This window comes from Oreochromis aureus, linkage group 3 (assembly GCF_013358895.1).
Source record: "Oreochromis aureus strain Israel breed Guangdong linkage group 3, ZZ_aureus, whole genome shotgun sequence".
Classification (NCBI taxonomy): Eukaryota; Metazoa; Chordata; class Actinopteri; order Cichliformes; family Cichlidae; genus Oreochromis; species Oreochromis aureus.
This window is the reverse complement of record NC_052944.1, coordinates 44433060-44460002: the sequence shown is the minus strand read 5'-3', so window position 1 is coordinate 44460002 and position 26943 is coordinate 44433060. Positions and strand designations below refer to the sequence as shown.

Below are 26943 nucleotides of genomic sequence, written 5' to 3'. Positions count from 1 at the left end.
GTATCAAGATATGTGGTATGCTATGGAATGTCCAGGATTTTCTCCTGGTGACCAAAACTTGGCTTAACTTGGGTGAGTTGAGTCTGAACTTGTCCCCTCAGACTGCAACTACCTCAACTCGTCCCGACGACCGGTTGAGGCGGAGGATTAGCCACTGTTTATAAAAACTGCTTTAACTCTCAGCAGTTAACAGCTGACACTTATGGCAGCTTTGAACTGCAGTTATTTGAAATTCACCTGTCCACACCGGTGCTATGTGCGCTGGTGTATCGACCTCCTAAATATAATAAGAACTTTATACTAGACTTTTCTGATTTCTTGGCAGGAATTTTACCAAAGGTGGTTGCCTTTGATGGTGCAAACGTTTCGTCATCATTGTTGTGTTTGCTGGGGATAAAACTTACAAAAACACAGTACAGCACTTCAGAGTTACACTGCTAGCGATCAAATATTTATGTAAATTACACAAGCTGAATGCATTCTGTACTGTACAGAAGACACAGCACGAGATTGATTGACAATGGTCTACAGCCAATCAGGATGCAGAACACAATGTGCTGTGAAAAAAAAACAAAAAAACAAAAAAAAACCAGCATGCACAATTGCACCAAAAAAATCTGCGAAACAGCGAGGCTGCGAAAAGTGAACCGCGTTATAGCGAGGGACCACTGTAAACTGAAAAAAACCCAATGCTGAGTTCTTTATTGCTCTGGACAAAAAAAAATACTGACTTAAATATGGATCATCTTTTCACTCTGTTCAGCGATGACTCACAGCTGTCCCACATTTTATAAGTAGGAACATTTTAACCTACTTATGAACCAGTATGAATTCTCATGTGCTTCTTTAATTGTATCCTATCGACAAACCTTTCCACACAGATCCAACAAGAATACTGCTTACACTTATGGCAGCTTTGAACAGTGTGAATTCTCGTGTGTTTTAAGAACGCTGATGAGTCAGCAAATCTTTTCCCACAGATCCTACAAGAATATGGTTTCTCACCTGTGTGAATATGCGTGTTTTTTTAACGCTGACGAGGTAATAAATCTTTTCCCACAGGTGCTACAAGAATATGGCTTCTCACCTGTGTGAATTCTCGTGTGGTTTATGAACCCTGATGAGTCAGCAAATCTTTTCCCACAGGTGTTACAAGAATACGGTTTCTCACCTGTGTGAATTCTCGTGTGTTTTTTGAACACTGATAAGTAAGCAAATCCTTTCCCAAAGGTGCTACAAGAATACGGTTTTCCACACATGTCATATTGTACAGGCTTGTTCTTTGTGTGTGTTCTACTTTGACTCGCAGACACAGGAGTATTGTCTGCTTTCTGACTGTGTCTTCTCTTCCTGTGACATCTCTTCTTCAGCTCTGCATTTCTCATAGATCCTGAGTCCACATGCCCATTTTCTTCATGATCTCGGCTCTCTGCTTCAGGAGAGCTGTGAGGAAGGAGCTGCTCACTGTTTGATGGTGACACCTGCTTATGAGGAAAGTTCCCACAGTGAACCAGAACCAAAGTATCAGCCTCCTGCTTCAGTCCAAGCTGCTCTCCCTCTTGACTGTTGCAGAGTTTCTCCCGTTTCTCTTTAATCTGTGGAGGCTCTGGGTCCTCCTGGTCCACACTGGAGTTCCTGTCCTGGTTACACACCTCCCGGTCTGTAAGAACCTTCTCTTCCTCAAAAGCATGCTGCTGTTGGACATCTGAATGTACAAAGGGGGAAAAAAAATGATCAAAAAAATATTTACTGATCTGAACTATTAGTAGATCTCTACATAGTGAGCATGTTGCTCACATATATAACTGAAATTTAAAGTGTACAAATATGACAAATTATTTGGCACTGATTCAGATGTTTAAAGTTCAAAGTTCAGCTTCATAAGTGAATCTCTATGATGTATGAAATAAATAGATGTTTTTTGTTAAATGAATGTGGATGTCTGGATTGGCTACAGTTATAGGAAGGCATGCTGGGGCAGAGCTCTATTACACAGTGGTAAAAGGTTTTGCTGCGCTTGAAATGCCATCAAAACTTTCTTCTTGTCTGATAAATTTCAGTTTAGAAACTCCGAATTCCATATTTTCCAAAACAGAATAGAAATATTTATCCATACTTACCCAGACATGTAAACTGTTCATATCTAATATCTAAGGAGCTTGGAAAGAAAAGCGTCTGGACGTCTTGCTTGAAGTTGCTTGAAGACGTGTCACCTCTCATCTGAGAAGCTTCTTCAGTTGTAAGGTCAAATGGTGGAGAGTCCCAGATTTAAACCCTATGGGAGTGTCCCCCAAGAGGGACTTGGACCCTCTATTGAGCCTCTACCTAGTCACATGATGTTAAGGTGTCTGGGAAGGGATCTCAAAACTGGATTATAGATGGCAGACAGTTGGTGTCGTAAGCCACCACCTCTGATCAAAGATGGTCGTTCACAGTGGACATACAGTGGCTTGCAAAAGTATTCGGCCCCCTTGAACTTTTCCACATTTTGTCACATTACAGCCACAAACATGAATCAATTTTATTGGAATTCCACGTGAAAGACCAATACAAAGTGGTGTACACGTGAGAAGTGGAACGAAAATCATACATGATTCCAAACATTTTTTATAAATAAATAACTGAAAAGTGGGGTGTGCGTAATTATTCAGCCCCCTGAGTCAATACTTTGTAGAACCACCTTTTGTTGCAATTACAGCTGCCAGTCTTTTAGGGTATGTCTCTACCAGCTTTGCACATCTAGAGACTGAAATCCTTGCCCATTCTTCTTTGCAAAACAGCTCCAGCTCAGTCAGATTAGATGGACAGCGTTTGTGTTTTGCATTTTGGCCAAAAAGTTCCATTTTGGTCTCATCTGACCAGAGCACCTTCTTCCACATGTTTGCTGTGTCCCCCACATGGCTTGTGGCAAACCGCAAACGGGACTTCTTATGGTTTTCTGTTTACAATGGCTTTCTTCTTGCCACTCTTCCATAAAGGCCAACTTTGTGCAGTGTACGACTAATAGTTGTCCTATGGACAGATTCCCCCATCTGAGCTGTAGATCTCTGCAGCTTGTCCAGAGTCACCATGGGCCTCTTGGCTGCATTTCTGATCAGCGCTCTCCTTGTTCGGCCTGTGAGTTTAGGTGGACGGCCTTGTCTTGGTAGGTTTACAGTTGTGCCATACTCCTTCCATTTCTGAATGATCGCTTGAACAGTGCTCCGTGGGATGTTCAAGGCTTGGGAAATCTTTTTGTAGCCTAAGCCTGCTTTAAATTTCTCAATAACTTTATCCCTGACCTGTCTGGTGTGTTCTTTGGACTTCATGGTGTTGTTGCTCCCAATATTCTCTTAGACAACCTCTGAGGCCGTCACAGAGCAGCTGTATTTGTACTGACATTAGATTACACACAGGTGCACTCTATTTAGTCATTAGCACTCATCAGGCAATGTCTATGGGCAACTGACTGCACTCAGACCAAAGGAGGCTGAATAATTACACACACCCCAATTTTCAGTTATTTATTTGTGAAAAATATTTGGAATCATGTATGATTTTTGTTCCACTTCTCACGTGTACACCACTTTGTATTGGTCTTTCACGTAGAATTCCAATAAAACTGATTCATGTTTGTGGCTGTAATGTGACAAAATGTGGAAAAGTTCAAGGGGGCCGAATACTTTTCCAAGCCACTGTAGATGGCTCTAGCACTTGAGAGAGCACTGTTGTTCTAAACACAACGGATTACGACACAAAAATGACCAGACTCCTCAGTGACAACAATACCTATGAAGCCTTAAAACGGGACCCCACAAGCAGCGACAAAATGAAGGTTGCCTTCAACAACTGGAAAAGGACAAAATCATTGATCACCCTACATAATGTCGTCTATACCCAGGACATGGTATACACTGCATTTACAGATTTCCTATGATCCACAAAGAAGGGGTCCCACTCAGACCCATTGTTAGCATCATAAACTCAGCCACTTACGACATTTCTAAACACCTTGCTAACCATCCTAGCACCCACTGTGGGGAACACCCCACATCACATCAAAAACTCCACCGACTTCACTGACAAGGTCCAGAAACTTACACTTGAACCAGATGAAACCATGGTGTCCTTTGATGTAGTCTCTCTCTTCACTTGCATACCTACAACGGAGGCAGTGGAGACTGTCAGGAAATGACTACAAGAAGACAGTTCCTTGGAAAACAGAACCAACTTCACCCCCGATCAGATTTGCACACTGTTAGACCTCTGCCTTGCAACCACATATTTTAAATAAAACAAGGGTTTTTACAGACAAAAACATGGCTGTGCCACGGGCTCCCCGGTGTCACCTATTGTAGCCAACTGTTACATGTAGGAAGTGGAAAGAAAGGCTCTTGGCTCCATTAAAGTGAGAGTACCTAGCGACTGGTACAGATATGTGGAAGACACCTGGGTAAAAATCAAAACCCAAGAAGCAGACTCCTTTACTGCAGATAGAAACTTAAAGTTCACCAGGGAAGATACAAAGGATAACTGTTTGCCATTCCTGGACTGTGGTCCAGGTCCAGTCAACAATAATTATTTATTAAGCACATATATGTGGGAGATGTACACAATACCACCCTCCGCGTAGATCTCAAAGAGTAAACACACAGGCTTCACTATTTAAAGGGCTGTACATGTCCTGTATGCGTAAGCAGAGTATATTATCATGCAACAGTGACAGTTAACTGCAACCCCTTTTATGGTATTGAAGTTTATTCTTCACTAACGGTTTCAACGCTCTTTCACCCCCAGCTGTTTCCTGTTGTTCTCGTTATGGGGCCCATGATCGTATATGGCACATCCTGAGTACATCCTGTTCTAAACGCCCCTGTGCAGGCACGTATGCAGTTACAAGCAAAACACTTCTTCTAATGCCCTATGATTTGCACGTTCATTAGCTTCTAGATTAATATAACACTCACTGAAAATACTGCTACATGTTATTTTCCACACCGTGCGCGTTGAAGAGAATGGAAACCTCAACATTGAAGTTTACCGGAAGCCCACACACACACACACCAGTACCTCCTCTTTGACTGCGACCACCCTCTGGAACACAAACTTGGAGTAACCCTACAACACCAGGCAGAAAATGTTCCCTCTAAGCCTGAAGGGAAAAACAGGTAAGACACACATGTAAAGGAAGCTCTTAAAACGTGGTTATCCTAACTGGGCTTTCATCAAGTCAGCAAAGAGGCACAGAAATGAAGATGAGACACCAACCCCTATGTAGGCGGTTTATCAGAAAAACTCAGGAGTCTTCTCCAAGCACAACATCTCAGTGTACTTCAGACCCAGCCACACACTCAGACAAAAACTGGTTCATCCCAAAGACAAAACTCCTAAACATAAACGTAGCAACGTAGTGTATGCTGTACAGTGTAGCGAGGAATGCTCAGACCTCTACATTGGAGAGATCAAACAGCCACTTCATAAACGCATGGCACAACATAGAAGAGTCAACTCCATGGGACAAGACTCGGCTGTCCATCTGCATTTAAAGAGAAAGGTCACTCTTTCAAGGACACCAACGTTCACATTTTGAACAGAAAAGACAGATGGTTTGAAAGAGGAGTGAAAGAAGCCATCTATGTCCACTGTGAATGACCATCTTTGAACAGAGGCAGTGGCTTACGACACAAACTGTCTGCCATCTACAATCCAGTGTTGAGATCCCTTCCCAGACACCTTAACGCCCACTAACATCCTGGGCCTCTTGACCTCAGGAAAAATCACATGATAGGGTGGGGCTAGGGGTGGGCAGTATAAACGGTATACGGTAGAAACTATATGAATTTGGCCAACAGTAGACATTTTGCCTATACCATGATCGCGCATGTTGATGGTTTCATCAAGCTGCGCCTGTTTTGGTCGAAAGCATTGCAGCGGCTGCAAGCAATATCATCTGCAAATTATGCCAGGCGACAGTAAAGTCAAATGAGATGAATTTTGCAAATGTAGCGGAGTAAAAGTACCGTTTCTTCTTCACAAATGTATTCAAGTAAAAGTAAAAAGTATCGTGCAAAAAAGGTACTTTAAAAGTACATTTTTTTTCAAAAACTTACTCAAGTAAATGTAACGGAGTAAATGTAACTCATTACTACTAGTGGTGCAACGGATCACGGTTGAGCCGTAATCTGAACCGATCCCATTCCCAAAGTATGTGTATGGTGCGCGTGGTGGGTCTGTCAAGCGATAGTTATGGCCAGCGCTAGCGGTCCAAGTGGAGGAGCATAGGAGTTTTCGGTATTTAAGCAGCCCTTTGCTGCCCAGTCTGACCGGGCTAAAGCTATTACAAAAGCTATTGGGGTGTTTAGCTGCAGACGGGAGGCCGTATTCCATTGTGCAAAACAAGGGGTTTAAACTATGATGAACATGCTTGAGCCACGCTATGATATCTCGTTGCGCGTCCACTTTAGTGGCAAGATCGTTCCAAGCATGTATGAGCAGGAGAAGCATAAAGTTATGGCTGAACTGTCCCAGGCATCTTCTGTTGCTCTAACTACTACAAATGGGTGGACCTCCAGGGCAACGGAAAGCTACGTGACCGTGACAGCTCATTATATCACAGCGGAGTGCGATATAATGAGCGCTATGTATTATTGTAGGGTCTACCTTACAATATACAGCGCCTTGAGGAGACTGTTTTTGTGATTTGGTGCATTATAAATAAAATTGAATTGAATTGAGTGGTAGATACAAAGCCCTGCACTGCCCTATATTGAACCATAATTTTTTTTTTTAATAATTGCGTGGAATGAGTCTTGAGTTGAATGTTTTTAACAGGCAAAAAAATACTTCAGTAAGTTAATAAGTAAATGTTAAATTTTTGTCTTTTTTCTTTTTTTGCTGATCTGAAAATTGATCCGATCCGTGACTTAAAACCGTGATCCGATCCGAACCGTGAGACTTTTGATCGGTTGCACCACTAGTTACTACCCACCTCTGGCATTTGGGACCTGAAGCAGATGGAGTTTTGGACCCAGATTACTTTGCGAGGCTCCTGAATATGGTAGCCATAATGCTCCGACAATCCATCAAGCGGTGCGGCTTTGTAGCTTACCAAAGTCGTACTAAAACATTTTTGACAGATTTTTGAGCGCTGTGTACCACATAAAATTTGAGGTCAGTGAGCACAACCAGAATTCATACATAAGGCGCACCGGATTATAAGGCGCACTGTTGACAGAAGAAAAGAATATATCCCACATGCTTCAAATTATACCACGATATGGATTTTAGGCCGTATCGCCCAGCCCCAGATGGGGCTAGGTTTCACAATGGATTCACACAAAACCTTGGCTGATTGTAACCTACACCCGTTTTTACACCTTGACTCATGTGATTAGGTAGAAGATCAATAGAGGGTCCATGCCCCCCCTGAGGGGCTTAAATCTGGGACTCTCCACCATTTGACCTTACAACTGAAGAAGCTTCTCAGATGAGAGGTGAAACGTCTTCAAGCAACTTAAACAAGTCCAGATGCTTTTCTTTCCAAGCTCCTTAGAGTACGGTGACCTAGATGACTGAGAACCTTCACAGACATAGATTCAAATCTAACCATTTCCATGCTGCAGAGCAAACATATAAGTCTTTAACCTAAACTGATAACATAACAAAATGAAACTTGTGTTGTTGGGTTTGTGTCTCTGTGTTGTCTGAGCAGTGGGTGGAAATTTGAAACTCAGATGTTTCATGTCTTTCATCCTGCTGAATTTTTATGCACTAATATTCACCTTTTTGCATGAGTTAATGGTGGAAATGTGTTTATGTAAATGAAAACAGAAAATCAGGTCACAGAGATTCATTCATGCTGCTTATTACAGGTGGACCTTCAATTTTTCCCGTGCCTCTAAAATTAAATAAACTTTGAGCTCTGGTTAGGATCTTACATCCATGCAGTATAGTCAAAATCTCTGCTGTTCATAATTCATATTGTTTCGACTGTATACCGTTTATACCGCCCACCCCTATACACAGCCCTATCAAACGGAAAAAAATCTTGAGTTTTTTTTAAGAGAGAAAATGTTCATGTTGCCTTGTTACAGGAAACTCACCTGTCTCCTCAGGAGCACCTAAAATTAAAACGTGATTGGGTCAAGTTTTTAGTTCCTCTTTTACGAGTAAGAGCCTCGGTGTGGCCATTTTAATACATAAACACCTACTGCTGACAGTTGACCAAAGAATTTGTGATAAGTCTGGTAGATATCTTTCCTTAAAGTGCACCCTAAGTGGTCAGGCAGTGTCATTTCTGAATATTTATCTTCCACCAGCACAGTCTAACGACTTTATTGCTCATGCTTTCTCTTCCTTTTCTCACTGGGTTTGTGATAATTCTGTGATAGCTGGAGATTTTAAATGTTATTTTTCTACAATTAAGGATTGATCCACTCCCAAACACATTCAAATGTCTACAAGGGCCAAAGCACTTAACTTGTAACGAACTTGATTTAGTTGACACCTGGTGGACTCTTCATCCAGAGAACGAGTAGTAGGATTGATCTCGTTTTGTAGTTTTCTGTTGTCATTTATGTTGGAAGTGATAGCAAATGTAACAAATGTCAGTCTGCCTTCGATTCTTTTTTTCATTGTCTGTGGAGCTGTCCTTTTATTCTACAGTTTGGGAGATCACTCTTAGGTAAACTATGCATCATATTTAATTGCCGACTGCTTCTGGGTCCAAGGACTTGCTTGTTGGGGCTAAATGATAAGCTATCTGCCAACTTCCGCAGCAAACGACTCCTTCTTATACTGTTGCACTACGCTCAAAAGTGCATCATTGTACTGTTCTGATAAGGCTGCATCTATCAACCAGTGGCTACAGACTGTGATAAGTATTGTGCCAATGGAAGCCCTCTCTACAGCGCTTAAGGACAAACCTTTCCTTTTCTACTGCAGATGGGACCCGTTTTTGGCCTATCTGGTCACTCTTTCCACTCAGAGGTTGAGATTGGGGTTATGGGATTCGGCCTGGCAACAAAGGGACAATTTCAAGCATTTTTCTTTTTTTTTTAAACTATTATCATTTATTTATTTATTTATTTATTTTGGACTCCCATAACCTCCATACATCTAGGTAGATCTATGTCCTGTGTATGTATATGTCTGTGACTGTTGTTTTCCTGCTTTGCAATAAAAAGTTCAATTAAAAAAAACAAAAAAAACAGCGCTACACAGCTAACCACTGTTTCACTGTGATGCCGGTGAGTCATAATCACTTTTATTAAGACATCAGAGTTTTACATACCTATTCTGTGTAACTTTATCTCAGATTTCCACATGGTCTCCAGCAGTTTGAGCTGCTCTTCATCAGTCCAGACGATAATGCCTTCAGACTCCTGCTTCAGTCCAAGCTGCTCTCCCTCCTGACTGCTGCAGAGTTCCTCTTGTTTCTCTTTAACCTGTGGAGGCTCTGGGTCCTCCTGGTCCAGACTGGAGTTACTCTCCTGGTTACAGACCTGCTGCTCATCCAGACCCTCCTCTTCCTTACAATCATTTTGTTGTGTGAGGTCTTGAGGAACAAAGAAACACAAGAACAATAATCACTAATGTGTTGACATAAAAACTCAAACTATTTTTTAAAAGCATGAATGAAAACCTGAATAAATGGTGATCCATTATGACCCATTATGAACCACACACAGCAGCTCAGGGAAATAGATGCGCACACTCACAACCACACACTAATATGTTAGCATTAAGGCTCCTCACGATGAGTGTTAGGTCTAAACTTTCAGACCTCGCTGTCTCAGAGACCAATCACAGCGAACAAAGCAGACACTCGGAGCTCAATCGGTTTTACTTGCCGGCAAGGGGAGCAGCAAGCAACTCCCCTCTCCGTGACTTCCCTCTTTGCCTCTTTTATTGACAACAGTTGTTACACAGTTCAGTTAATGCAAGCTTATGTGTGAGCAAGTGTGTGTGTTTATTTGTTTGTGTGAGACACTTCCTGTCACCACATGTGGCGCGACCTCTTTCAGTCGCTCTGTTTATGGCGGGACCCTTTAACAAACAAAGCATGTAAAAAGCAGAATTGAGCAGTCCTGCTAAACTTATAAAAACAGGAACTTGTGGTTTCTTGTGCGCAACAGAAAAATTACAGCAACAAGACTGCTTCCTACATCCAACAGTAGCTCAAACCAATATGGATAAAACATTTTATCAGTACACATACAAGCAATGGTCATGTGACTTTGCACAAATGACAAGCTCAAAAGAACCAACTCTAATAGTGAGCAAAGACACAAAGTTTTATTAAATGTGTATTCTGCTGACATCTAACTATATCTTTACTGCACAGTATCAGTGTTTACAGAGGATCTTAAATACCCACGCCTGATGTACTCAACACTGGAATCTGTTAGAGAAAAAAAGTTTAACCCTCTGGTTGTGTTCACCTCCACCCCCTTACTTTAGTGTTCCCGGTCAGAATTGACCGGTCAGTTTTAACAGCTTTTAAATTAACATAATTAACATAACATAATCAACATAATTAATATTATTCACCACCAAATTCAGTTCAGTGGGTGGGTCAATGGTCATTCAGTGCGACATTTAATGGGTTACTCAGTAGGTCGTTCAAGTGCATAGTGTGCAGGATGCCATAAAGCCTCAAGGCAATCGGATGTAAAACACAATATTTATGAGTTTTTTAATATGTAAATCGGTCAGATTTGACCCGAACACGACAGGAAGGTTAATAAATAAATGAATTGAATGTATTAAAACCTAACCTATCAGTGACCATGGACCTGCACCAGTCCAACATAGTCCATCACTGGACACTGACCCACAGCACTGATAAATACCCAGTTTAACATCTTCTAGTAAATTCAGTCACACTGAAGAATCTGAGCTTGAACAGCACAGAGTTAAAAACATGTCCATACCTATGATGTGTGAGTTTCTGTCGGGTTTCCGGCTGATATCCAGCAGTCTGTGCTGACGGTTGGTCTCCTCCTCATACTGGACGATGGTTTTTTGAACCTCTGAGAAGATTTCTTCACAAACAGCAGTTATTCTCTCCTTGATGAACTCTCTCAGATACTGAGCTGAACTCATTGTTGCCTCAACTGGGGCTGGGCGGATCGATACGAGCATCGATAGAAGCGATACAGACGCTGGTATCAGATCCACACTGATGTGACTGTATCGATACTTTAGTTTGTGTCTCTCCTTTAAGTTCAGTCTGCTTCATCAACAGCAGCCAAGTCTGCACACACGCCACTTGTCACAACTACTCTTTGCTCCTCCCTCTCCTCCTTTCAGCTTCTTCTTCTTCTTCAGAGTTTGATGGTGGTTGGCAAACCAGCTTACAGGTGTATCAGTGCCACCTACTGGACTGGAGTGTGGACAGAAGAATCGCTAAAAAAAAATCCCCCCAAAAAATCAGAAACTCTATTCTTTCAATGAATTTTAAATTTGAAGATTTCAAATCACAGATTGTAAAGTTTGTTGGTTTCTATCACTACAAAGAAAATTCCCAGTGTCAAATCATGACTGCTGTCCTTAAATAATAGCACTAATTCTCTTCTTTCTCCATCATACTTTTTACAGATGATCACATGTTCAACAGTTTCTGGTGCAAAGTGGTCCCTCGCTATAACCTGGTTCACTTCTCGCGGTCTCGCTGTTTCATTGAATTTTTTTTTTTTTTTTTGCATGCTTTTTTTGTTTACAGTTCATTGTGTTCTGCATCCTAAACAGCTGTAGACCATTGTCAATCAATGTCAATCCTAAAAAGTACAGAATGGGTTCAGCTTGCTAAATTTACATAAATATTATAATGCTAGCAGTGTGACTCTGAAGTGCTGTACTTTATGTTTGTAAGTTTTCTCCCCAACAAACACAACAATGTTGACAAAACGTTTTCCACCGTCAAAGGCACCTGTGGTAGCACCCAAAAGGCAGAGGAAGATGCTATCCATTGCGCAAAAAGTTGGACTTCTGGACATGCTAAAGGAAGGTAGAAGTTACCGTATTTTCCGGATTATAAGGCGCATTAAGCGAAACAAAACAGTCAGATAAGTCAAACTTTACTCACCTCAATCTTCTTGCTTCCTCTACTTCCATACCATTGATTCATTAATGCTGAATTCTCTGGCAGCTGCACTATTCCCATGTTCTGGACCTGAAAACAGGGTTAGATCTTTGGTTTCATTCTATAATACTGGACTTTTTTGAACTTTGAGGTTGTTTAAACAAGAGAGAAAAGTGTGAAAATGTTCAAGCCTGTCTGAGAAAAGTGTATAAAGTGTGTAGTGAGGGGTTTTACAGCCTTACAACATCTATAATAATTGTAAAAAATGAAGTTGGCTACTTCGTGGATTTCACCTATTGCGGGTTATTTTTAGAACGTAACTCCCACGATAAACGAGGGACCACTGTACAAATATGTATGTGTTGAAAGGTAAAGGGTATGTATATATGCACCTGAAAGGAGAATAACTGTATGTATAGAATATATGCCTGTGACAGTAACTATACATGTATATGAAAAAATAATGTAAGTACATGAGAGTGAGACAATGTACGGCCCCTCATGAAAAGGCCTTGCTTTCTCACACTCATCTTGGGTGGCAGAATGAAACAAGCACCATGAGGATGATGATGATGATGATGAAGGCTGCTCATTTTTCCCTCTAACATCTGTTGTGGCCAGAATATCCTGCCGTTACTGTAAGTAAGTAAGTAAGTAAAATTTATTTAAATAGCACTTTTTAAGACAAAACGCTGTTACAAAGTGCACATGGGAATGAAGGCATGTCAAACAGATAAACAATATAGCAATATAAAGGAAGTATAAAAGCATATCAAACAAAGCAATAGTACAGTATAAATATAGAATAAAACAACATATTACACACTAACATTACCCAAATGCCTGTCTAAACGGATGTGTTTTAAGCTGTTTTTTAAAAGAAGCCACAGTGTCGATTTCAGACACTGCATCTCAGTGTCTGAAATACACATAATAAACGTTGTGGCGGACCACCAGGTGGCTCCACTCACACCCAAGTTTAAGGGAAGTGTTGGGGTGGAGATTTTGGAGCTTTTTGTATGTAGAGTTCTGGGGAATCCGTTAATAAAGTTGCATCCTCCTGGCTACCAGGAGTTCCGGTGTCCAGGCGATTGTCCCGGACTCACCAGCGGCTTCCGCCGCCCCCTCACCGATACTCCAGGGGCCCTCCGACTCATCCACGGTGACTGGAATCACTGCAAGGCGGCACCGTGGAAAAGGGCTTTGTTTTTATCACCAGCGTTTTTGGAGCGAAGGCACGGCACTGTCTGCCGCCTTGCAGTTTCAAGACCCAGGGAAACGGGCCCGCCAGGGCTCTGTAGTAGCCGCGACCGCTGGCAACAAGGAAAGGCTGCTTTTCATAGAAAACTCCCGCTCAGGGAGGCGTTTCCTGGTGGACTCTGGCTCACAGAAGAGCCTTCTTCCCCCGGCTGGCTCGGACAGGCTAGCTGAGGGCTGCGGGCCACTGCTAACTGCGGCTAATAGCTCATCCATTAAAACCTTCGGTGAAAGGTTGGTGATTGTTTGCTTTCATGACCGTGACTTTCCGTGGACCTTTGTAGTTGCTGCTAGCTCTGTGCCTATAATAGGCGCTGATTTTCTTTATGCTCACGGACTGCTGGTTGATGTTGCTAACAGACGTTTAATTGATGCTATGTCATTTTCTTCATTATCCTGTTTGACTCAGGTGCTCAGCCCGTGGTGCATGCTAAGTCAGTAGCTTCGGGTAACACTTTTCAGTGTTTGCTTTCTGAGTTTCCCTCACTCACTGTCCCCACTTTCTCGAGCACTGTGACGAAGCACGGGGTGGAGCATTACTTAACCACAGTAGGGCCCCCGGTGTTCGCGCGCGCGCGCTGCCTCGACCCTGCTCAAACTGGCTTTTGCCACTATGGAGCGCCTGGGCATCATGCAGGCGCTCCATGGGCACGCCTGGGCAGTGTTCGAATAGTGCCTGGGCTTCCCCATTACACATGGTGCCCAAATCTGACAGTCGGTGGCGACCTTGTGGGGATTTCCACCGTCTCAATAATGTCACAGAGAACGATCGTTATCCCATTCCCACATCCAAGATTTTTCCGCCCATCTTGCGGGGACCTCGGTTTTTTCGAAGATTGATTTGGTACGGGGATATCACCAGGTTCCCGTGCGCGCCAAAACCGCTGTCATTACACCTTTCGGCCTTTTCGAGTTTCTGCGCATGCCTTTCGGCATGAAAGGTGCCGCCCAAATCTTCCAGCGGTTGATGGACTCAGTGTTGTACGAGCTGCCCTTTGTTTTTGTATATCTTGATGATATGGCCAGCAGCTCAGAGGAGCAGCACACGTTCCATCTGCGTCAGGTTTTTCAGCATTTGGTGGCGCATGGACTGATCATTAATCCGTCTAAATGCCAGGGCACGGTTCAGTTGCCTGACAAAGTCCGAGCTGTTTCAGATTTTCCGCGTCCCACATCTGTTAAGGCACTGCAGGAATTTTTGGGGATGGTGAATTTTTACAACCGTTTTCTCCCCAGAGCGGTGCATCTGCTGCAGCCCCTTTACGGGGCGTTAAAAGGTAAGAAGACTAATGACTCTGTTGACTGGTTTCCGGACCGCATCCAAGCGTTTTCTGATGCTAAGTCGGCGTTAGCTAATGCTGCCCTTCGGACCCACCCATCCCCTTCGGCGCAGATTGCGTTGACCACCGATGCGTCAGACGTAGCGGTGGGTGCGGTGCTGGAACAGCGAATCTCGGGTGTCAGGCAACCGCTCGCCTTTTTCAGCCATACACTACGAGACAGCGAGTGCAATTATAGTATAGCGTTTTTGACAGGGGGCTACTAGCTCTCCACCTGGCGACCCGTCATTTCTGTTTTTTTGCTCGAGGGTTGTCACTTTATCGCGTACGCGGACCCACAAACCCTTGACGTTTGCAATATCCAAAGTTTCTGATCAATGGAGTGCGTGCCAGCAATGCCAGTTGGCAGCCATTTCTGAGTTTACCACGGACATTCAGCACATGGCTGGTAAGTCCAATCATGTGGCTGACTGTTTGTCCCATGCCCTGGTTTCTCCCGTGTTTGTCAGCATAGACTACTCCGCCATGGCTTTAAAATCCGCGCAGACGGGCCTCATACTGGAGGACAGACCCGTGCAGGACGGTGGCCCTCTCCTGGTCTGTGACGTTTCCTCTGGCCGCACTCCCCCGGAAGTTCCCGTTTCATAGCGTCGTCACGTTTTTGACTCAGTACCTGCTCTTCCTCATCCGGGGGTCCAGGCCTCTGTTAAACTGGTCGGCTCTAAGTTTGTTTGACTGGGCCTTCGCAAATCGGTGAAGGAATGGGCGGCGGCGTGCATTCCATGCCAGCGCGCGAAGGTTCATAAACACACCAAGGCACCCCTGGAGCAGTTTTTCCTCCCCGGCAAACATTTCGATCATGTGCATGTTGATCTGGTGGGTCCTCTGCCGCAGTCACAATGTTTTACGCACCTTTTGACTATTGTTGACCCCACCACCCGAGAACCCTCCCCCCTGCTTCGATCCATCTGTGCTATCCCTCAACCCGCTTTTGCACTTGCTTCGGGTTCCTGGTCCAGTGCACCATTGCCTGCCTGACACTTTTGTTCCAAAGACTTTAGAGACTTTTTGTCAGGCACGATGCCCACAGGACGCCGCTTTATCTGCTGTACGACAGCCCGTTTAGGGTTATCGAACCGGGCCAGAAACATTTTATTTTGGATTTTGGGGGTCGTAGGGAAACTGTCTGTGTTGACAGACTTAAACCTGCACATATTCTTGCGGAGAGTCATGTAGTGCCGGCCCTACACCAGCCTCGTTCATAGGATGGACCTTCCTCTGCCAGATCTCTCCCTCCCAGGTTCAGTCGTTCGGGGCGTTTGCTTAGGCCCAGGGTCCTGGACTGAAAAGAGACCTTACTGGGTGTTTGGGGGGAGGTATGTGTGGCGGACCACCAGGTGGCTCCACTCACACCCAAGTTTAAGGGAAGTGTTGGGGTGGAGATTTTGGCGCTTTTTGTATGTGGAGTTCTGGTGAATCCGTTAATAAAGTTGGAGTGAGACACTGAGACCTCTCCTGTCGTCTTTACATACCTACACAACATCACTTTAATACTTTTTGCTTGTTGGGACACAATGGGCACCTCTGCAGTGGACTCTGAATGAAAGCACTCTCCACCACTCACAGAAACAAGTGAAAGGACAGACAGGAAAGAGAAAAAAAATATTGATAACAGAAATAATACAGAACTAAGGTAATGTTACATTTCTACAACAGATGTTTGTTTTTTTTACATTGTCTTATGGTATAAAAGTTATTACATAATAAACAGAAAATGAATTTTGAAAGAATTACTCTGTCTAACAAGTCTCGATCAAAGCAATGAAAATAGACAAGACTTTGTTGAGTGAGTTTGTGTAAAGCAGGTTTAATGGGCAAAGAAGATTTCAAGCTTAAAGTTCAATCACTTTAAAAATAATGACGGGAACTTTGCTGCTTCACACTCAGTTTCTATTTGATATCTTTTGATTTTCTGAGCACTAAATTTGCTGAGATTCAAGTGAACATCTCATGATGTGTTTTCAGTGCTCTAGTCTGATAGTAAAGCTGTCATGGTCCTGGGTCGTTGACCCAGCGTTTTGTGTTTATTGTGATTACCTTCCTCTATTCTAGTTATTCTGATTTTTGGTATTAGTTCTTGTGCTTAAGTGTTGTATCAGCCCTACCTGTGCCTGTCCTCTGTGCTCTGTTCGGGTCCTTTAGTCTGTGTGGTAAAACAGTCTGTGTGTTTCCTGTTTTACTTGGTAGGTCTGTCTCGTTATGCCCATTAGTTCCAGCTGTGCCCCCTCCTGTGTGTCATTTCCTGATTACCTGATGTGTGTATTTATACTGTGTGTCTGCCTGTGCTCGTCGTCGGCTCGTCTGTGTATCTCTGCGTTCATCTGCGTCTCTCTGCGTCCATCTGCGTCTCTCTGCGTCGCACCCTGTTCCGTATGCTCTCGGGTTTGTTATTTAGTTCTCCCAGTTTAGGTTGTCTTCAGTAACTGCTTATGCTTCATTGCCCGTTTTTGTCACCCTGCCACTCTGTAAATAAGCTCTCACTCATATCATCCGTCGGCTGCCTGCATTTTGGGTCCTCCTTTCATTACTCAACACGACTGCTGCCCCAGCCGTGACAGTACGAGCCGACCAAACATGGACCCAGCAGCATCCGCACCCTCCCAGGAGTTTCGGGAGGAATTAATTGACACTGCTTCAAGGTTGGTTAACCTGTGGCTTGAACATGAGGGAGGGGAACTCAGCCGCGCTGTAGAAGCCAGGCTACAGCAGTTAATATCTACTCACCCCTGGCTTCTGGACTCTCTTCACCCGCTCGCACAGGACTTCATCCTCAACGAGCTTCATCTTCATCCTCCAACCGCTACCGCTTCCCAACCCAGCCCGGCGGCGAATGTTTTGCTCTGCCCGCCGGGGAATCGGCGGCCCGGCCCGCCGGATGTGGAATTACCCGGCCGGTCGGTGCTATCCCCAAGAAGGAAGCGACGATCACGCCACCGACGCCCATCGCCACAGCCGGACCCCGAGAGTTCTGAGTTGCCGGCTGTGGTGAGTAACAGAGACAATAATCACGAGTTTTCCAATTTAAAGACTGTTTATTCTGGGGCCGTTTTTTGTGCAGCCAGTAAGGACTATGGTGTTTTCCCTGGCTCGCCTGCAACTGGCGTTTATAAGAATGTGTTTCCTGAGACCTTAGCTGCCCAGCCTCTAGGAGCTCACTTAGCTGCCCAGCCTCTAGGAGCTCACTTAGCTGCCCAGCCTCTAGGAGCTCACTTAGCTGCCCAGCCTCTAGGAGCTCACTTAGCTGCCCAGCCTCTAGGAGCTCACTTAGCCGCACAGCCTCTAGGAGCTCACTTAGCCGCACAGCAGCCTCCAGGAGCTCAGCTAGCCGCACAGCAGCCACTAGCTCAGCTGGCCGCTCAGTCGTCACCTCCATCACATTCAGCCTCACAACCCATAGCTCAGTTACAGTCACAGCCAGACTTATTACAAACTATGTTACAGTCCATTTCCCAGTCTATAGCTCAGTTGGTAAAAGAATCATCAGCCTTATCATCAGCTCAGTCTCCAACTTCGCCACCATTATTGTTCCAACCTTTACTTCAGTCACCCTCAGATCAGCCACCTATTCAGTCGTCATCTTCACCTACTCCTCCTGTACAACAAGCTAAGTCGATCCAACCTGAAAGGACCTGTTTTTCATCTGTTCAGTCTAAGCAGAGAGACAAACAACACAATATTGTTATCAGTCCTCAAAAGCTGGCCATCTCAGAAACTGTGATGCACTTCAGGGCCTCCCCAGAGGCTGAGTTTCAGCCCTCAGCCCACTCTGGACCCCTGAAGGCTAAGACTCCAGCTGAGGACTGCACCCAGCTGTCGCTGCCTGAGCAGGGCCAGTGCTCCGCGCAGCTGCAATCAGCCCGATGTGTGCCAGGGGCCCCTGTGCCCGCTGGTTCTGTGACCATGTCCGCTGGGGGTTCTGGAGAGCCCGCCCAGCCCATTCTCGTCTCCGCTGGAGGGTCCGAGGGACCGCTCCGGCCTCCTGTCTCCGCTGGAGGGCCCGAGGAGCCGGTCCAGCAACCTGCCTCGTCAGCTGGGGGGTCCGAGGGACCGCTCCGGCCTCCTGTCTCCGCTGGAGGGCCCGAAGAGCCCGTCCAGCAACCTGCCTCGTCAGCTGGGGGTCCGAGGGACCGCCCGGCCTCCTGTCTCCGCTGGAGGGCCCGAGGAGCCCGTCCAGCAACCTGCCTCGTCAGCTGGGGGGTCCGAGGGACCGCTCCGGCCTCCTGTCTCCGCTGGAGGGCCCGAGGAGCCCGTCCAGCCTCCTGCCTCGTCAGCTGGAGGGCCCGAGGAGCCCGTCCAGCCTCCTGACTCGTCAGCTGGAGGGCCCGAGGAGCCCGTCCAGCCTCCTTCCTCGTCTGCTGGGGGGCCCGAGGAGCCCGTCCAGCCACCAGCTGTTCCAGCAGCAGCTTCATCCTCGCCTGGTCCAGCTCCGGCTTCATCCTCGCCAGCTGCAGCCTCCGCGCCTTCATCCTCGCCAGCTGCGGCCTCCGCGCCTTCATCCTCGCCAGCTGCGGCCTCCGAGCCTTCATCCTCGCCAGCTGCGGCCTCCGAGCCTTCATCCTCGCCAGCTGCGGCCTCCGAGCCTTCATCCTCGCCAGCTGCGGCCTACGAGCCTTCATCCTCGCCAGCTGCGGCCTCCGTTCCTGCCTCGCCGCCTGGTCCAGCTCCGGCTTCAGCACCTGTTCCTGCCTCGCCGCCTGGTCCAGCTCCGGCTTCAGCACCTGTTCCTGCCTCGCCGCCTGGTCCAGCTCCGGCGGCAGCCTCCGTTCCTGCCCCGCCGCCTGGTCCAGCTCCGGCGGCAGCCTCCGAGTCAGCCTCAGCCTCATCAACACTGCCGTCAGAGCCAGCTCGCCCTGTGCCACCTCATCCTTGTTGGCAGCTTTCCAGGCCTCTAAGCTGGCATCATGGCCGTCGAGGGCGGCCTCCTGAAGGAACTCGCCGCCACCGCTGGCTTCGCGGCCAACCTCCGGACCTGCTCTGCCACCGCCGTTGCCGTGTGCACGGTCGGCCACCTGAACTGTTTGCCCGTCGCCGCCGTTGCCGTGTGCACGGACGGCCACCTGAACTGTTTGCCCGTCGCCGCCGTTGCCGTGTGCACGGACGGCCACCTGAACTGTTTGCCCGTCGCCGCCGTTGCCGTGTGCACGGACGGCCCCCTGAACTGTTTGCCCGCTGCCGTGTGCACGGACGGCCCCCTGAACTGTCTCCACTTCGCCACCACTGCCTTCCACATGGTCGGCCTCCGGAGATGACCTGCTCTAGGCTCCTGAGTTGCCAGCCTCTGGGCTGGCCTCCTGAACTGTTTTGCGACCCTGTTCTTGAACTCCAGTGTTTGTGTTTTGGACGGTTCATGTAGCTCACTGGGGCTTCTTTTGTTTGGTGTTGGTCCCTCCGTCCTGGGCCCCCCACCGCCCGCCCTGGGGTGGTCGTCTGTTTTTGTTTTGGGCTGTCTGGAGCCAGCCCTTGGAGGGGGGGTGCTGTCATGGTCCTGGGTCGTTGACCCAGCGTTTTGTGTTTATTGTGATTACCTTCCTCTATTCTAGTTATTCTGATTTTTGGTATTAGTTCTTGTGCTTAAGTGTTGTATCAGCCCTACCTGTGCCTGTCCTCTGTGCTCTGTTCGGGTCCTTTAGTCTGTGTGGTAAAACAGTCTGTGTGTTTCCTGTTTTACTTGGTAGGTCTGTCTCGTTATGCCCATTAGTTCCAGCTGTGCCCCCTCCTGTGTGTCATTTCCTGATTACCTGATGTGTGTATTTATACTGTGTGTCTGCCTGTGCTCGTCGTCGGCTCGTCTGTGTATCTCTGCGTTCATCTGCGTCTCTCTGCGTCTCTCTGCCCCGCACCCTGTTCCGTATGCTCTCGGGTTTGTTATTTAGTTCTCCCAGTTTAGGTTGTCTTCAGTAACTGCTTATGCTTCATTGCCCGTTTTTGTCACCCTGCCACTCTGTAAATAAACTCTCACTCATATCATCCGTCGGCTGCCTGCATTTTGGGTCCTCCTTTCATTACTCAACACGACTGCTGCCCCAGCCGTGACAAAAAGTATATTTCAAACACATGAAGTCAATGACCTATGTAACAGATTTATCCACTAGTCCTAACAGCATCATTTAAAACATTTCAATAGAAAATGTTTTAAAAACAGAGACTATTATTTTCAACACAGAGCAGAATACAGGAGGGATATGCACCATAAGCCCAACCCAGTGTGAGGGTCCATGTTTCCACAGTGAGTAAATAAATACAGTACTATATGCTGCTCAGCTAATAGAAAGCTGAATTAAGTTTAAAATACACTTAATGACAAAAAATATTTGACTGTTGATTTAGTTTAGCATTCATAATCTTGGAAGTTAGACGACCTCTGGAAGATGGAGAAGCTTTAGATGAAAGCTCTCCTCTTCTGCTTCTTTTTAACAGCGGGCATCCTTCATGATCTCTCTCCACCCAACCAACATGGAGTCTACTGCCTTTAGCAGATGCTGCTCTGCACTTAGTTTCCTTTGCCTTTCATGATAAAAAGCGACCACTGCATGAGAACCATGAAATAATCTTCAGCCTATTACACAAATTTCACTCAATGTTTTGTTTCATAAGTATTATATGTCTAAATTATATCACACTCACTTTTTCTTGAACCACAAGCATGTCTGCAAGGACAATGGCATCTTCTGCTCTTCCTTTGTCTTCCTGAGCAGCCATTTCAACTCTACTACATTAGGAAGATACACAAAAATGATAAAACAATAGATGTAGGGTGGGACAGATGGGGCCAGAGGACTGGCTTTTCACCTACACTATGTATCTTGGTGATGCAGCTGCGCGGTGGCTGCAACCTGGGCCCACTGGAGGTGAGGCTCGCGTCATGGAGCTGATCTTGATGGAGCAGTTAATTGCGCGGCTTCACGCACAGACTGCAGAGTAGGTCCACTGCCATCAGCCGGCCAGCTTGGACGCTTCCGTGACCTTGGCTGAAGTTTTCATCTCTTTGTGGCCGAGTGAGGCAGCAGGGGCTCCACAGAGGAGACCCCAGGGCAAATCACCACTGCAGCCCACTGCCACGGAGCAGGGGCCGTCAGCTGGCACTAACCTGCTTCCCTCTGCTCTTTTTCCACAGGTCCCAGCGGCTATAGACACCCAACCTAACTCGCTGGGAGCTGCACGAGTGCTGTTGCAAGCGGGCAACCAGGACATGTCTGCTGGGAGTGTCCACAGATGGAGGTGGGACATGTAATGCTCATCGCCAGCCCTTCAACACCCTCCCTGGGTCTGAGAGGGAATACAGCGTACTGGCAAGGTGCCAAGAGGCCTGGCATATACCCTGCATGCAGCCCCTGGTTCACCAAACCATTGTTGGAGGCAGTGTGGTTGGACCCTGAATCCTCCCTTAGTTATGCTGCAATAGACGTAGGCTGCCGAGGATTCCCATGATGCATTGAGTTTTTCCTTTCCAGTCACCTTTCTCACTCACTATGTGTTAATAGACCTCTCTGCATCGAATCATATCTGTTATTAATCTCTGTTTCTCTTCCACAGCATGTCTTTCATCCTGTTTTCCTTCTCTCACCCCAACCAGTCGCAGCAGATGGCCCCGCCCCTCCCTGAGCCTGGTTCTGCTGGAGGTTTCTTCCTGTTAAAAGGGAGTTTTTCCTTCCCACTGTCACCAAAGTGCTTGCTCATGGGGGTCATATGATTGTTGGGTTTTCTCTGTATTTATTATTGTGCAATCTACTGTACAATATAAAGCGCCTTGAGGCGACTTTTGTTGTGATTTGGCGCTATATAAATTAAAAATTGAATTGAATTGAATTGAATTCATTAGGTGTGTGCATGGGGACATACAAGAATATCCCATAGTACCACTGCAAAATAAATAAAAAGACAAAACGCCTAGAGTAAAGGCTGCAGTTAGCCCACCGTGACACATCTGTTAATTCTGGGGACAGATTGACCGGAGTTTAATAACCTGTCGGGGCAGTGTGTAGGGATGAGTTCACAACCTTTAGCGGCGTGTAGCATCTGCGCTGCACTCAGCAGCGCTGACCCTGGGGATAAGGAGATGGTAGAGCCTTCTCCCGATGACCCGGCAAGGCCTTGTCGTCAGGCCCCACTCATATTGTACACCGTGAGGCAGCACAAATGGACCTGCATTTTGTATTGATTAAAGATAGGCTGCATTGAGTGAGTTGTGACACTCACACACAGGAGGAACATAACCATTTGTTTGTGCCTAAAAGATACTGAGAATTGATTTTCCAAGCAGCTCATTATAACCCCATGGCAGGGCATATGGGAATTTACAAAACTTGGGAGCGAATAATGGCCTGATTTTATTGGCTAGCCATGCAGATGTGCACCTATGGTGCGAGTCCTGCCCGGAATGTCAGCTGGTTAACCAGCCAGCCATTCCAAAAGCGTCGCTGCACCCATTACCATTAATAGAAGTCCCGTTTGAGCTCATTGTCATGGACCACATCGGGTCATTTCACCGGAGTGAGTGGCTTCCCAGCCTAAGTTGGGTGATGGGGTATTTCGTGGGGTTTGATTTGTGGCTCAGCTGCAGGGGAGATGTGGAGCAGTGAGTTCAGGTTGTGGGGTCAGGGGAGGCTGACTCACACACCTCACATCTTCATGTAATTATGTCTCCCCTTTTAAAGATGTTGCCAGGAAAAGAGTGGAGAGTGGTGTGTGCTTCAGAAACATGGAACGTGGCAAACTGCATCTTTAAAATTTGTAAATAAAAGGACGTTTAACAAACTGCAATCTGTGGTCGTCGGGTCTTTTATATTCACAGTTATCTTAGCCAGCATATGTCTTTTAACGTAACCCTGTTGTATATATGCATTAATTAATGCAGCAGCCTCTGCTGTTGTGACAGCTGCAGCTTTAGAATCTGATCATGTCACTAAAACCATGAGATATTTATGTCCAGTGTTCATTAATGCTGGAATTTTTTTTATATTTATTTATATAAAAGAAAGGGTTAAGAAGCTTAAAAGTTGAGGTGAGCAGTAAATAAAAAAGGGTTAAACACACAGTATTGCTCTCAAACTGCTCCTCTTCCTGGAGTGAAGCACAGCCTGATAACCCTCCCTCTTCTTCCTGTTCTTAAACACAGCACCTCCTCTCTGTCCACGTGTTTCCTCGTTCCCTCCCCTTCAGATCTGCACTTTGAAGATGGGTGTAACCAACATGTGGTGACGTGTAAGAGCTGACAGGCTCCATTCACTGCAGAAACATGTTTTTGAGATCAGAGCTCAGACTAGTTTCAGTTATAAGGAAGAGAAACTCACACAGTCACTGACACTGAGAGGAGAAATGGCACAGAAAGGAGTTCAGCTGGACCGAGAAACCTTCTCTTGTTCCATCTGTTTGGATCTACTGAAGGATCCGGTGACTACAACCTGTGGACACAGCTACTGCAGGAACTGTATTAAAAGTTTCTGGGATGAAGAGGACAGGAAGGGAATCCACAGCTGCCCTCAGTGCAGGAAGACTTTCACACCGAGGCCTGTCCTGGAGAAAAACACCATGTTAGCAGCTTTAGTGGAGCAGCTGAAGAAGACTGGACTCCAAGCTGCTCCAGCTGATCACTGCTATGCTGGACCTGAAGATGTGGCCTGTGATTTCTGCACTGGGAGGAAGCTGAAAGCCATCAAGTCCTGTTTAGTCTGTCTGGCCTCTTACTGTGACAAACACCTCCAACGTCACTATGATGCAGCTCCATTAAAGAAAGTTGGTGGCCCCCTCCAAGAAGCTCCAGGAGAACATCTGCTCTCGTCATGATGAGGTGATGAAGATTTTCTGTCGTACTGATCAGCAGAGTATCTGTTATCTCTGCACAATGGATGAACATAAAGGCCATGAAACAGTCCCAGCTGCAGCAGAAAGGACTGAGAAGCAGAAGGAGCTCGAGGTGAGACGACTAAACATCCAGCAGAGAATCCAGGAGCGAGAGAAAGATGTGAAGCTGCTTCAACAGGAGGTGGAGGCCATCAATGGCTCTGCTGATAAAGCAGTGGAGGACAGTGAGAAGATGTTCACTCAGCTGATCCGTCTCATCCAGAAAAGAAGCTCTGATGTGAAGCAGCAGGTCAGATCCCAGCAGGAAACTGAAGTGAGTCGAGTCAAAGAGCTTCAGGAGAAGCTGGAGCAGGAGATCGCTGAGCTGAAGAGGAAAGACGGCGAGCTGGAGCAGCTCTCACACACAGAGGATCACAACCAGTTTCTACACAACTACCCCTCACTGTCAGCACTCAGTGAGTCTACACACTCATCCAGCATCAATATTCGTCCTCTGAGGTACTTTGAGGATGTGACAGCAGCTGTGTCAGAGACCAGAGATAAACTACAGGACATTCTGAGAGAGGAATGGACAAGCATCTCACTGACAGTCACTGATGTGGATGTTTTACTGTCACCACCAGAGCCAAAGACCAGAGCTGGATTCTTAAAATATTCACGTGAAATCACACTGGATCCAAACACAGCAAACACACATCTGTTATTATCTGAGGGGAACAGAAAAGTAACAAGAATGAAACAACAACAGTCTTTTTCTGATCATCCAGACAGATTCACTGTATGGTTTCAGGTCCTAAGTAGAGAGAGTCTGACTGGACGTTGTTACTGGGAGGTGGAGTGGAGAGGGGGAGCAGTTTGTGTAACAGTCGCATACAAGAATATCAGCAGAGCAGGGCGCTCAGATGAATGTGGATTTGGATGGAATGACAAATCTTGGGCATTACGTTGCGACACAAACAGTAACAAATTTTTTCACAACAAAGTCCAAACTGTCCTCTCAGGTCCTCGGTCCTCCAGAGTAGGAGTGTACCTGGATCACAGAGCAGGTATTCTGTCTTTCTACAGCATCTCTGAAACCATGACTCTCCTCCACAGAGTCCAGACCACATTCACTCAGCCGCTCTATGCTGGACTTTTTCTTGGGCTTGGAGACACTGCAGAGTTGATCAAAGTCAAATAGAGAAGACAGGTTCATGTTGATCCCTGACCATTATATGTACTTGTGTAGTTTCTAAATGAGGCTTTACATTTTAGAAGCTGAGAAGTTCAGTGGTCCATTGATGTGTGAACATAATATTGCACTGATTCAAACTGTATCAAAATCAGAATGTTTATTGTCATTGTGCTTTCGAACAACGAAAATTCTATGCAAACCCTTTCAATACAAGTGGAGAAAGGGGACTTTTAAGAGAAAGAAGTGTATATATCTACAATAAATTCTGAACAAAGAAAAAAGAAAGAAAGAAATATAGTATATACAAGACTGTATATAATAGAGATGGGACGATACCACTTTTTTCTGTCCGCTGGTTTCCTCTTTCTGGTGCAAAGTGGGCCAAAAACAAAGAAGAGAGACGGACTTGCGACAGAAAAGCCGATCAGCTGATCATTGATCAGTTCCACGATTCAAGTAGCAGCAGGAAGGTGAGGGAGAGAGAAGAGGCAGTCGCTCCATATATCGGTTGTTAAGCTTAACGTGGGAACGCTTTACAAATACTCAGAGATGAACTTACACACTTGCTTTACTTCTCTCTGGGATAACTTCCTCGGAGATTAAATGCTGGATTGCTATACACACAGCCGCTCAATCACGTGAGCACACTGCTCCCACGTGCTACGGTTATGAGGCGAGTTACGCCGTGTCGCAAGTTTTGTGAGGTGCTTTTTTGATATTTAATGGATCGGATTACATTTTTTATTTCTCTCCGATATCCGATCCAGTAATTTACGTCATATCGGACCGATACCAATACGTAATATCGGATCGGTCCATCTCTAGTATATAAGAATGAAAAAGTGAGAATATGGTTTCCACACAGTGCTTCAGTTCTTAGAATATTGCACAGTTAAAAAGAAAAATAAAAGAAAATATTGCACAGTTGAAGGTTGTGTTTTTGCAGTGATTTATCCCCCAAGTGTCTGCAGAGAAAATTTATACATCAGTACAAATCTGAATGTGTTCTTATGGCTGATAATCATGTGAGTTTAAATTATACTACTGTTCATATTCAGCATGCTTGAAATCTGTCATCAGTCTGGTTCATGGTTTTATTCTGTAGTTGCTGTAGTAGGTTGTCAAATGCAAAAATATATTGGAGCTGCAGTGATTCATCAGTTAGAACTGATTGTTTTATAATGATTGTAGTCATACTTAAAGCTGGTTCCAGTTTCTGAAATGTGAATTATCCCTCTGTTCAGCACTTTGGCCGACACTTGATGTCTTTTAAATGCGCAATATAAATAAAGATGACTTGACTTATA

At 45.8% G+C, this 26943-nt stretch overlaps 1 protein-coding gene and 1 pseudogene across 1 annotated transcript; one reads left to right on the top strand and one right to left on the bottom strand.

Annotated features, from left to right (window-relative positions):
• Positions 1-687: 687 nt before the first annotated feature.
• LOC116329594 (zinc finger protein 3-like) lies at positions 688-11265 on the bottom strand. The gene is made up of 3 exons (XM_031751638.2): positions 10914-11265; positions 9272-9535; positions 688-1705 (listed from the first exon to the last, which is right to left on the bottom strand). The coding sequence occupies exons 1-3, from the start codon at positions 11122-11124 to the stop codon at positions 1002-1004; spliced, it is 1179 nt and encodes a 392-aa protein (XP_031607498.2). The 5' UTR covers positions 11125-11265; the 3' UTR covers positions 688-1001.
• A 12641-nt stretch (positions 11266-23906) lies between these two features.
• Positions 23907-26083, top strand: LOC116329596 (annotated as a pseudogene).
• Positions 26084-26943: the final 860 nt, after the last annotated feature.

What these genes read in the sequence shown, in the direction of transcription:
- LOC116329594 (XM_031751638.2), bottom strand. Translation starts at nt 11,124, where the DNA reads ATGCTCGTATCGATCCGCCCAGCCCCAGTTGAGGCAACAATGAGTTCA. An exon ending in CAGAAACTCACACATCATAG is followed by an intron (nt 9,536 to 10,913) that starts GTATGGACATGT and finishes TTGTTCCTCAAG; the next exon opens with ACCTCACACAACAAAATGAT. An exon ending in GATAAAGTTACACAGAATAG is followed by an intron (nt 1,706 to 9,271) that starts GTATGTAAAACT and finishes TTGTACATTCAG; the next exon opens with ATGTCCAACAGCAGCATGCT.